The 12,862-nt window shown below is 36.1% G+C and overlaps 2 protein-coding genes across 2 annotated transcripts in view; both read right to left on the reverse strand.

The window, feature by feature from the left end:
- Nucleotides 1-426: 426 nt before the first annotated feature.
- Nucleotides 427-2,226, reverse strand: LOC107889830 (uncharacterized). The gene is made up of 5 exons (XM_016814382.1): nt 2,075-2,226; nt 1,524-1,972; nt 1,174-1,332; nt 849-1,064; nt 427-602 (listed from the first exon to the last, which is right to left on the reverse strand). The coding sequence occupies exons 1-5, from the start codon at nt 2,224-2,226 to the stop codon at nt 427-429; spliced, it is 1,152 nt and encodes a 383-aa protein (XP_016669871.1).
- A 732-nt stretch (nt 2,227-2,958) lies between these two features.
- LOC107888469 (transcription factor PIF4) overlaps nt 2,959-12,862 on the reverse strand; it is a 28,434-nt gene continuing 18,530 nt past the window's right edge. Inside the window, exon 9 of the mRNA XM_041077601.1 lies at nt 2,959-3,125. Within this exon, the coding sequence (XP_040933535.1) occupies nt 3,109-3,125 (17 nt within the window). The 3' untranslated portion in view covers nt 2,959-3,108. The remainder of the gene's footprint in view (nt 3,126-12,862) is intronic.

Raw genomic sequence — 12,862 nt, forward strand, 5'->3', positions numbered from 1 at the left:
ATATATAACTTGCTAATACATGAATATTAATTATACATACAGTTCAATATTTATTCATATAATCATCATGTTCAGTACATACATCATACATATAGTTCTAGCATTTAAGCAAAATACTCGGTTCATCAGATCCATGAAAACTGCTAGTGCATTAGTTAGTTCAAATGGTATCATTAGGAACTCGTAGTAACCATAACGAGTCCTAAATGCCATTTTATGTACTTCAGCTTCCTTAACCCTCAACTGATGGTACCCCGACTGGAGATCAATCTTAGAGAATACCGAAGCTCTTCGAAACTAGTCAAACGGGTCATTGATCCTCAGTAACGGATACTTGTTCTTGATGGTCAGTTTATTCAGTTGCCAGTAGTCAATACACATCTTCATGGATCCACCATTCTTCTTAACAAACAGTACCAGTGCTCCTCACGGAGACACACTTGGACGGATGAAACCACGGTCCAACAACTTCTGAAGTTGAGCCTTAAGCTTAGTAAGCTCTTTTGATGCCATTCGATAGGAGGCGATAGACACCAGAGCTGTACCAGGAAGAAACTCAATCCCAAATTTCACTTTTCGATTCGGAGGTAAACCTGGTAGCTCTTCAAGAAAGACGTTTGAAAAAATCCTTTACAGTAGAGTCTCTAGAAATGAAAATACTAATGTAGGCCAAGAATGCCTCACATCCCTTACGAACTAGTTTTTCAGCTACCAGTACAAAGATCACATTAGCCAAATAATCCCGACGTTCTCCAATCATGACTACCTCATTATCCTCCTCAGTTCTCAAGACAACCCTCTTAATCGCACAGTCCAGACTTACACGGTCTTGACCAGCCAATCCATACCCAGAATCAGATCAAACTCCCCAAATGGAAGCTCTATCAGATTAGCCAGAAATACTGACCCTTGAACCTCTAACGGAACATCTCTATATAGTTTGCTAATCCGAACCGATTGCCCCAGTGGACTCAGTATAATCACATCACTAGAAGTACTCTCAACTAGAATCCTAAAGTTCCCAGACACAGTACTAGCTACATAGGAATGTGTGAAACCTATGTCTATCAAAGCAAAGTAAGGTACATCATAAATTAATAATGTACCGGTAATGACGTCTGGCGCATCTCTGTCCTCTCGGCGACGAGCTGCCTCACCCAGTCTGTCCAGCACCTTTGCCTGGTACCCTCTGTGCACGGCTCATACTGTTACCACCCTTAGCCTGACCACAGCCCTTTAGTGGCTGCTGAACTACCCTTTGTGGCTGCGCAGTACCAGAACCCAGAGTTTGTATCTGAGCGGCCCTCAACGAACACTCCTGAATGCAGTGCTCTAATGACCCACACCTCAAACACGCCCCAGTCCTCTTCTAACACTCGCTCTGATGGCGTCTACCATAATCTCCACACAGCTGTAGTCCAGTAGGAGAAATAGGGGCCCAGCTCTAACTGGCCCATCAGTCCTGGCCTTTTTCTTAGGCCTCTAAAGCGAACTCGTGAGCTTTGAATCCCTTTTGTTCTTACCCTTCTCGCGATCTCTGTTTTGGCGCTCAGCGCGTTTAACCACTTTGGCGATCTTCGCATTCTCTACCAGAACAGAAAACTCCCACTCCTTTTGTGGAGCTATCAACACCCTTAAGTTATCTCTAAGGCCGTCCTTAAAATGGACGCATCTCTCATACTCAGACGCCACCATACCTCGCGTATAGCAGCTCAATCTCTGAAACTCAGCCTCATACTTGGCCATTGATCGGTCTCCTTGAGTGAGGTTCAGAAACTCACGTCTACGGGCATTGATGTAACTAGTTTCCCCATACTTCCCTTGGAAGGCAGACTTAAAGAACTCCCAAAACAGACGATCGGGTTGTGTGCCCTCCTTAATAGTCAGCCACCACTGATAGGCCTCATCGCGAAGCAACGAGACTGCACCATTCAATTTCTGCTCAAGGGCACAGTCTAGATAATCTATTATCCTTTCTTTGGCCTCCAACCAATACTCAGCCACATTAGGGGCGACTCTAGTGACACCCCTAAAGAGTTCAGCTCCATTGGACCGGAGTCGTTCTGTAACTGACCTTCGGCCCCCAAATCCAGTATTGGGCCCAGTGACCCTCTCTAGTATTCTTAACATTTCCTGGAACAATGTGTCATTCCCAACCATACAATCTTGAGACCTAGTCTCAGTAGCAGGTGATACCGGTGTCTCACTCGTATCTAGATTCGGCATGCTGCCTAGAGAGGAGCTCAGCTCAAGCCCTCCTCCGGCTTCTATCTTGACCTCTAGTACCTTGTCCACGAATACATCGTGTGCTCATGTCTATTTTGATTTATCTGTATTACGAATTTTATGAATCAGTTACAGTTTCAGTATTTGTTAATAGATGTTTTATGTAAGCATTATCATAAATTCAGAGTTTGTTTTTCGCAAACACAGTTTCTATCAGTTTCAGTTTCACTATGGTTTCAATATACACTCACTAGAGTGTTTTCAGAATAAACTATCTGTAATATTATAACAGATTATCAGAATACTTACAGAATTGGCGCCGGAGACTCGGTGTACCACATTCTCAGTCAAATCACTTCAAATCATTTGAAAATCAGTTCTTAAAAACCAATTTTTAAAACCCAAAATCTAAAGCTGAGTTTTGCAACCTGGCTCTGATACTATTAAATGTAACACCCTAAACCCGGCCTAGACGTTATGGCCGAATCTGGCAATGTCACATGAATTGGAATCTGAAAACAATTGTATCAAGTTAAAATCGTTTCCGTTTATTAGCTTTTATTTATTTTTCATCTATCTCAAAACTATTTTCTTGTTAATTGATTCGTTTAAAAACATATTCTGTAGTGGAAGCTTTTAAAACCGTAAAATTTGAAGAAAACTGTTCGCATTAAGGAAAAGCGTTATTACTACTTAAACCGAGTTTTCGTTGAGGTTTGCAGTTTAAGAGTCTATGAAAACAGTTAAAGTCCAAAATAAAGGCAATACTCCAAATTACATCAAAATTACCCCAAAAATAATAGGAAATAAAAACCTTAAATGAAATTAAAATAGTTCAATAGTTATGTGGTCACCATTGAGTCCTTCGCCGCACCAGTCTGTCTAAGTCTGAGGATCACCTGTACAGATACAACAAAAAGGGGTGAGTTCATGTAAACTCGGTGTGTAATCCCTACAGAAAACATGCATACAGACAAACATAACAAATAGTCAAATGCAGTCTGAGCCTAGGCCCATTTCAGTTTCAATAGCAATTCGGGCCTTAGCCTATTTTAGTTTCAGTATCAGATATGCATTAGGGCCTAATCCCATCATAGAAACAGTATCAGGTATACATTAATCAATAAACAGAGTCCTACCCAACCAGCCTCTAAACACCATCTCCATCCATCCCTGTACTCCATGCGGGGTTTAAAACACCCACCCATCCCTACACTCCAAGTAGTACCGAATGCGGCACATAATTAGTAAATTGCATCTGAGCTGCCAGATAATAGGCTTAAAAGCCTTTTAGTACACTTCCTCCAACTATCAACTTCCCAACCCAATGCAATGCAACATATAATATATGACTTGCTAATACATGAATATCAGTTATATATACAGTTTAGTATTCATTCATATAATCATCATGCTCAGTACATACATCATACATGCAGTTCTCACATTTAAGGGTTTAAGTAGTGTTTAATGACCCTACAATAGGTTCACAATTGACTTAGGCGACCCGTGCAACCTTAGAACACATTTCAGTTAAATGGGCTCACACGCCTATATGGCCTGCCCGTGTGGCCCATACGGCCCAATTTGGCCTTGGCCGTGTGGATCACACGATTTGGCCCAGAATCCTACACGCCCGTGTGGACTACCCATGTAGCCCACACGGCCCAAAAAGTCTAGCTCGTGTGTCATACACGGCCTACCTGGCCATCACACGGTTGTGTCTTGCGCGCATGGCCTGGCCTCGTCGATTACACGCCTGTGTTATGGCACATGGCCTACCATACGGCCGTGTGGCATCAACAGAAAGGTTTTCTTGCATTTCAGGTACACACCTGGTTTCGACTGATGCTAAAATGATCCCCGAGCACTCCAGAACCTACAATGGTTTATTTCCATTTTATTTAGTCTATGACATGCCAACTATATTTGATTTAGTCTAACTTTGTGTAATGGGATAAAATCAAATTCTATAATCCATTTTATTTCCATTTTCATATCATTCTCATTTCAATTTCATTTCATATTCAAATCATAAATCGCAGAATATAAAACTTTTACTTTTAATCAAGCATACTCATGCTTGTGCTTGTTCAACCATTCGAAATCATAATATTCAAATTCAAATTAAAATCAAGAATTGACTAATTTTATAATTGAAATCATAGTTGTCAATTCGAAACATAATCTTTTAAATCCTAATTAAATCATTCAAAATTCATAAAAATAAAATTAATAAAGCTTGATATAGTAAATCAATTACTAATGACAAGCTTGAATATACATGGTTTATCAAGTTAACAACTTAAGTTTCCTAATCCGAAATTCACATATCTTTTGACTTGGTTAACCATTTCTTATTTCGTTTTCACTAGAATACTCACTGCTTCACAAGTTATCATTTGACATAATTTTGAACAAAGTGACCAAGATTTACTTCCTCCCCTTCACTTTGGCTGAAACTTACTATAACATTATCTAGCTATTTTTGTTCGTTTTTACACTTCCAACAAGTTAGAAACTGTTGATAAAAAAAACTTAATTTTATAAGCTTTCATCAATATCCTTTAATGACAAATTTTAATATACTTGATAAAAAAAACTATTGGTACATATATGTAAAACAAGCTGCAAAGATTCAAAATCTATGATTTTTTTTTAAAAAAAACATACCTTATACTTATAATTTGGAGGAAAAATGATAAAGAAATTTTTTCTTCTTTTCTTGCTAGGCACCAATATGAAAAAGAAAGATGATAAAAGTCTGTTCATATTTTCTTTTCTTTTTATATATATTATTATATTACTTATAAAATATTATTCTTTTAAGTAAAATATTAAATAAATATTAAATTATTATTATTGAAAAAAAATATCATTCAAAAGTCATCATGAGTAATTTAACTTTTTCAAGAAGATTTTCTTTTATTTTTATCAAGAATAAATTTTTTAATATTATTTTTAATACTATAAAAATATTGGAGGGGGCCTACTTATAGTTTTAGGAGGGCTATAATATATATATAAATGAGGCAATTGCAAAAATCTTAAACCTTGGGGGCACTTATATTTTTGGAAGGGCCATAGTATATTTACAAATGACTAAATTGAAAAAAAATTAAACTTTGGGGGGCCATGGCCCCCATGGGCTCTACTTGGCTCTCTCGTTAGATAAACCTTTAAATACGAGCCAATAAGGAGTCAATGCCATATAGTTTCATATTCTTTGAGTCTCACAATGGTGATGCGATTCGAATGGTGAGTTGGACTCTATGCACTTTACTTAAAATCTATGCGCAAGGAAACAATAATGCATTAAGCATAAATGCTTAATAAGATCTTACGGGATGTAAGCACTTACCCTTATTTTTCAAGTGTCTAGGGATACCATTTCAAATGTTAACATGGATATAATATGTAACACCTCAAGATATATAGGGTTAGAATTAATAAATCACTAAGAAATGGCTTAGTCTTGATGGTTATATAGCTAGAGTAATTTCTAAGAAATCCTAGGTTCAAATCTCATTCTTCTCATTTTCTTCTATTTTTTAATAATTAAGGAACAAAATCAAACTAGAATATATATTAAAATTGGTAGAAATATGCTAAGTGTGGGTAACAACCTAAATGGTAAGGCTTTTGCATTTCCCCATTACTTCCTAAGTTTAAATCACGCCACCCTTTCTCCTCATTTCCTTTTATTTTTGGGCGGAAAGAAAGATTATTTACCCAATTAGCCCTTTAAAATTTGAAAATCCTAACTATTTAATCCTATTTCTTAAGCACAAATGAAATCTAGTTTCTTTTATTAATAAAACTAAAATATTTCCTTTTCTCTCCCTATTTCTTCCCATTTTCTTTTCCATTCTCATCTTTATAATTATTTTACATCCATTATTGAAAATGTTCTTGAATACCTCGAATTAAATCAACTCGCGATTAAACTCGTTTCTTCATTAGTTGTTGAATTTATCATTGATAACCTTCGAAATCTTATCAAAGATCGGTAAACACTCTCGTTTCCAATTAGTAGAACCCATGAATTCTGAGATTTCATCTTTCCTCATTGATCTTTCAACTCAATCACGAATCTTTTACGAGTTTTCCTAAAAATCTTGAAAATCTTGACAACCAATACTAGTTCTTGCTTATTTTTCCGTTGAAGAACTCGATTTAGGTACCTCAGATCAGACTTAGGTGCAATGAATGGCATTCGAGACCCCGGAGACAGGTGTATTTTTTTATGAAAAAATTGAGGCAAAACTGAGCCTAGAATAGATCACAGGGCCAGCCATACAGGTGTAGGACCCTTTACATTGCCTGCCACATGATCATGTCCCCCTAAAACCCTAGAATTTTTGCTTCTCACACGGCCTAAGACCTTCCACACTGCCTGCCACACGACTGTGTCTCCCTTGTAGGTTAAATTTTCAAACACCACACGGCCTACCCACACAACCGTGTACCTTTTCCATACACACAACCGTGTGTCCTCTACAACTTAGAATTTATAGTTTTGACCCAAAGTTTTTATAATTTGTTCAAATTAGTCCCTGTTTGATGACTGAATTATTATAATGTTTAATTTGTTCAATTAGGTCCCCGATAATATGAAACATGTTAGAATACATGCCTTGCTTGATTAAATTAATATTATATATATGCATGAACTATGAATAGTATATATGACTGTTGTATCTATATACTTGCGATCGTATGAACGACATGCCTGGATTACTGTTAATCTGAATACATGAAAAACTTGATTTTGCTATTGATTTGCCATGTGTTAATCATTAAATACAACCATATGTAATTTGTATTAAATATGCCGTATTGCATTGCATGGCATGGAAGATGTTATCGAAGGAAGTTTGGCAGTTTATCTGCAATAATCAGTTTTGTTGTGCACCCACAGCCGAAAGCAGATTCCATCTACAGGTACTGCTATGTATACATAGTCAAAGGCAGATTCCAATTGCAGGTTTATGTTGTAAAATCTATAGCTAAAAGTAGGCTCAAGACTTTTTACTGTGAACCCACAACCGAAGGCAGATTCCAATTGTAGGAATTTACTATGTATCCACAGCCTAATGGCAGTTATTATCTATAAACCAGTAGTGGTTTATCCATATTTTAGTGTGTTGGAAAAAAAGGAGTTCTGGGCAACTCCTATTATGGTGTGTAGCAGTGGGGTAGGATCTAATATGTTAAAAACTGAAATTGTATGACATCTTTAAAAACTATGTGCATACTAATTTGGAAATTCTGTTATGATATACGTATGCATGGATATATGTATATTGTAGGCAAAACCTGAATTTTTGGTTATTCTGATATCTGTTATTGTAAGTTCTGATATATGTTAATAATGGTTGCATTGAAATACAATACTCTGAAATTTTGTCTAAATTATGATTAATTTATGTGATTTTATTTAATATATCTTATCAATCATTGCACCGATTTCCTTGTGATGGAACTCACACTGAACGTCATAGCTCACTACCCCTTAAATTTTCATCCTTACAAATAACCCATCAGGTTAGGACGCAGACATGGCATTCAGAAGGTCTTGACTCGGAAGGATTTATTTTATTTAAATATTGTAAGATTAATATTTCCAAAGTCTGTATTACTTTATTTCAAACCATGACATGAGACGTAAGATTTGGGTTTGATTTATTTTGCTTAACATTTAATTTAAATCATTAGGATATTAAATTATGATTATTAGTTAGTATGCATGAACCCTCGATTTTTCTTAAAACCAATAAATATTGTTTTTCTGCTGCTAAATTAAAATTAAGGTTTTTAAAAGATAATAGATCGATTTGCAACTAAGTTTCTACCAAATTAATAAATGTTTTAAAATGATTATTTTCAAAACTCTGATAACCTTGCTAGGCCATCTCGGTGGTTGATGTAATCTTTCGAATTCAAGTCTAATGTCTAGGCTGAGTTGGGGAGGTTACATTTGGTAGTATTAGAGCCTAGGTTTTCTAAACTCGAATCGTAAAAAAATTAAATGAATTTGCATGCCTGCATCAGAAGGGCATTTTTGGAAAAATTGATTTTCTACAAGATCTTAAATCCGAGTCTCCAATATCAATCCTACTTTAAATACTGTTAAAACTATAGATAGACTGTGAACTTTAGAAGATGAATATTCTTGCATAAAACTGTAGATATACTTTAAACTTCTTAAACTTTCGCAAACACTATGAACACTCAAGGTAGACGTGGTAGGGGTAAGCCGCGTAGGGTTGCACCTGTAAAGCTGCCCTCTGTTCAGGGTGAGTTCTTAGTTTTTGAGGAGGAGTATGTCGAAAACTCTACCTCCACTATTGGCGAAGGCTATGAGAATGACAATAATGCTATGACATAGGCGATGTTGAGGGTCCTATAAAGGGTTGCTGGAGCCAAAACTGGATCAGAGAGCCACAGATCTATTATGAAGACACTCCGGTCAAATGAGGTAGAAACGTTTAAGGGCATTACTAATACGACTCCTACCGTAGCTGAGTATTGAATAGAGTCAACAGAATGGATTCTGGAGGATTTAGACTGTACTTCAGTGTAGAAGCTAAAGGGCATTATGTCCTTACTTAAAGAAAAAGCCTATCATTGGTGTTAGTCTAACATTAGGTGTACAAGGGCTAGTCATATTAATTGGAAATATTTTCAAGAGTCTTTCTAGAAGAAGTATGTGGGCACGAGGTATGTAGAAATCTGCAAGCTCGAGTTCATTGAGCTAAAGTAAGGGGACAAGTCCATGGTAGAATATGAGGCTAAATTCCTAAAGTTCAACCGATATGCTTAGGGTTTGTTTGTCACGGAATAGGATAAATATGTGAGGTTCAAGAACAGGCTACATTTCGACCTTAAAGTTCAAGTTGTTCTACATCAGGAACGGGTGTTTGAAAACCTAGTAGAGAAACCCAAGATCACGGAGGAAATTAAGCTGGTGGGACATGAGAAAATGAAAAAATATAAAGTATCGGTTAAAAGAGATTCAGGTTCCACTGGTTCGAACTCTTGTCCTGTTAAACGAGCTAGAGAAGGTATACCGTAGTAAGGGGCTGCTGTGACTAATACTAGAAATAAGACTCCCAATTGTTCATATTGCAAAAAGTGCTACACGGGAGAATGTTGGAAAAAGTTAGGTGTCTACTTTAAATGTGGGTCAATATAGCATATGAAGAGGGAATGCCTTCGATGAATCGAGCAAACACAAGCTCCGTCCCAAAATTAGAGAGTAAGCCAATTACCTCTAAGGGACCATAGGTAGAATCAGGCTGCGAATACTATAAGTACTAACGCAAACTAAACTGAAACTAAGCAACCCAAATTTGTTTATGCTGTTAGGGGTCGTGAAGAAAGGGATGCGTCAAATGTCACAATAGGTATCTTTACCGTTATTCTGTCCCATACTTTACCTTGTTGATATAGGATTCACCCACTCTTATGTATCTTGTGAAATTTTAGAAAAATTGGGTGTAGGGGTAAATGACACCACTACTGTTGTAACTGTAGTATGCCCTTTAGGACAACCCGTTGTTGTAAATAAAATTTATAGGAGATGTCCGTTAGAGGTTCAAGAGGTAGTGTTTCTCGTAAATCTTCTAGAGTTACCGTCTGTGGAGTTTAATCTAATTCTGGGTATGGATTGGGTAGTGGAACATCAAGTTAGCCTAGATTGTGCCTCTAAGAGGGTAAATTTGAAAATAATCAAGGGTAGAGAAATTATTATGGTTGAGGAGCGTTAGAACTATTTGTCTAATGTAATTTCTACTATAGTCACTGAAAAGTTAGTTCGTAAGGGATGTGAAACTTACCTAGCTTATGTGATGGATGAAAATGTTGATAGGACCATTTTGGATAGAATCCAAACTATTAGGGAATTCCCAAATGTCTTTCCCAAAGAGCTACCAGGAATACCCTCAGATCGTAAGGTAGAATTCGATATTGAATTATTTTCGAAACCGTTTCGGTGTCTATTACTCCATATTGCATGGCACCAAAATAATTACAAGAATTGAAAATACAACATTAGGAGCTTTTGGGTCGCGAGTTTATTAGACTTAATGTTTTTCCATGGGGAGCTCTAGTTTAATTCGTGAAAAAGATTGATAGCTCCCTAAGGCTTTGCATGGATTATTGGCAGCTAAACAAGTTGAGTATCAAAAAAAAAATCCTTTGCCTAGGATAGATGATATGGTCGACCAATTTATAGGTGCCACTGTGTTCTCCAAAATAGATATAAGGTAATGGTATTATCTGTTGGAAAACCAGATTTGGAAAATGTAGTGAAAAATAAATTTAAGGCTCTTGAGATGATACTTTCTGAGAGGGATTGATGTAAGAGGTTCCATTTTGGGCTCAATCGTGAGATTCGGGTTTACTTGGTAGCTCAGAACGTGGAGATATTTGATGAGTTAGTTGAGAAAGCCAAGGTTGTTAAAGAGACTTTGGCTAAGCTGCCTTGTTTTATAGTAACTGAATTGGGTAAGAGGACTTCTGATGGTGTATTTGGGTGGACGTCTAAGAGGAGACATGAAATTCAGAGTTCTAATGAGAGTTTCGACCAAGTGAGTCTAAGTAGCAGAGTAAGGTTGTGGTTAGTAATAGTGGTTTGATGGGTGGTTCCAGATGGCCACTTTGTGTGTCTTGTGAGCGTAGGCATTCTGGTGAGTGTCGTAAGTTGACATGTGGATGTTTTAAGTATGGTTTGAAAGAAATTTTTCTAAGGGATTGCCCAAATAGAGTTGAGGTTTCGCAGACTCAGAGTTTGGCACCTGCTTCTGCGCCTGCTAAAGGTCGTGGTCGCGGTAGAGGTAATGGGAGACCAGTCAAGCAGCGAATTGTTACTCATATTGTTGCTATATCGATTGAGTCTGGAGGTCCATCTCTGGTTTATACAATTAAAGAACCTAAGGATCAAGATTCAAATGTCGAGATTGAGGGTATTTTTGCCTTATAGCCATTTTTTTTATTCTCGCTGATAGATTTAAGTTCTATGCCTTTGTAAATTTTAAATGAATTAGCTAATAAGTAGAGAATCCCGATAAAGACTATTGAAAAAATGGTTATGAGTTCTTTAGATGAGAGTACCGTAATGAATAAAGGAAATTGTTAGCAAAGTTATTATAGAATAAGTTCGTGGTAGTGAATAGGACCATTAAGGAAAACAGTAGAAAGTTGGAGAGAATAGGAATCAGAATGCGTAATGAAAGTGTGGTAGTTAGTTTAAAAGTAGAAATAGCATATTTTGTAATTAAGCAAGTGATAGGTTAGCAAGGAATTTCAAGGACAAAATTCCTTTTAGATAGGGAGATTTGTAATACCCCAAAATAGGACTTAGGAATTTTAGGGGTAATTTAGGAATTATAGCCTTAGAGTGTTCAAAATTTTGCGACATGATTTATCGATAATGTTTTTTATTGTGGTTTTTAGAAAATTAAATCAATTTTTGAAAAAGAGTTTTAAAGACCTTCATTTTGAAAATTGGACTGCTTTGTAAAAGAGTCAAAATTGTGAGTTTTTAAGAGGCAATTAAACCAAATTATATAATTCAACCTAATACTTCCCCCACCTACATATATTTCACGTTAGTTTCTTCCCTTCCCATTCTTGTTGCCATCCCTTTATTTTCCCTCATCCTTTCCTTTCAATTTTTTATTCCAAACATTAGTCTTTTGATTTCCATCATCCTCACAACATTAAACCTCTATAATACTTCAAGAAAAAAACCCAAAAACACCATAGATTCCTCCATTGTCAAGCTTGTGGGTGTTTCGGGTTCTCGATCAAACGCTCAATTTTTCATCAACTAAGGTAACAATTCATCTTCTCATTAGTTTTAAATGTTATTTAGTTTTTAAAACCATTTTTTTAGCCATTAAATAACATGTTTTGGATAAAAGTAAAAAATTAGCTCATTAATGGTGGATTTCAGGATTTTGAGTGAAAATGTGGTTTCAAAGTGTTTTTCAATTAGTTTTGACATGATTAAGAGGTTCCTAAACTTACTTTGGAGTTTCGTTAAAGGTTTCTTGAGTTTTAATGAATTTTCAAAAAATATTCAAAAAACATGTCATAAAAGTTGATACCATGAATTGAGTATTTTATTGTGGTTTAAAGGTTGGGAATTAGTCGTAGGTGAATTATAAGATGAACATAATTTATTTTAGGTGAAAAGATTAAGTGTAGATCTAGATATTCAAATTTAAAGTTTGTTATGTTATAAGTTTTGGTTACATGGGAACATAGCTTAGGCTTATGTTTTTTATTGCTTGTGGTGAGTTCTTAGTTGATTATTGAATGCATTGTTGTGTGAATTGTTGTATTGAAGTTTCGAATTATGTAGGACCTTCTACGAATAAAAATAAAGGCAAGGAAAAGCTAGTTTTAGCTTTCGACTTTTCAACGAAAGCACAATCGGTGAGTGTTTGGAATAATTGCTTGTGGACATGATTCAATGTGTTATTTGAGAATTTGGTAGTAGCCTAAACCCCTACTCTAAATTTCGAGTGTAAGCTTCCTTATACCTATGTTATCTTATGAACTATGTGCTTATGTGTTTGCGAATATGTTAATTGAGATAAGACGTTATAACATGTGATATGTGGTT

The sequence above is a fragment of the Gossypium hirsutum genome, chromosome A09 (assembly GCF_007990345.1).
Source record: "Gossypium hirsutum isolate 1008001.06 chromosome A09, Gossypium_hirsutum_v2.1, whole genome shotgun sequence".
In the NCBI taxonomy this organism is placed as follows: Eukaryota; Viridiplantae; Streptophyta; class Magnoliopsida; order Malvales; family Malvaceae; genus Gossypium; species Gossypium hirsutum.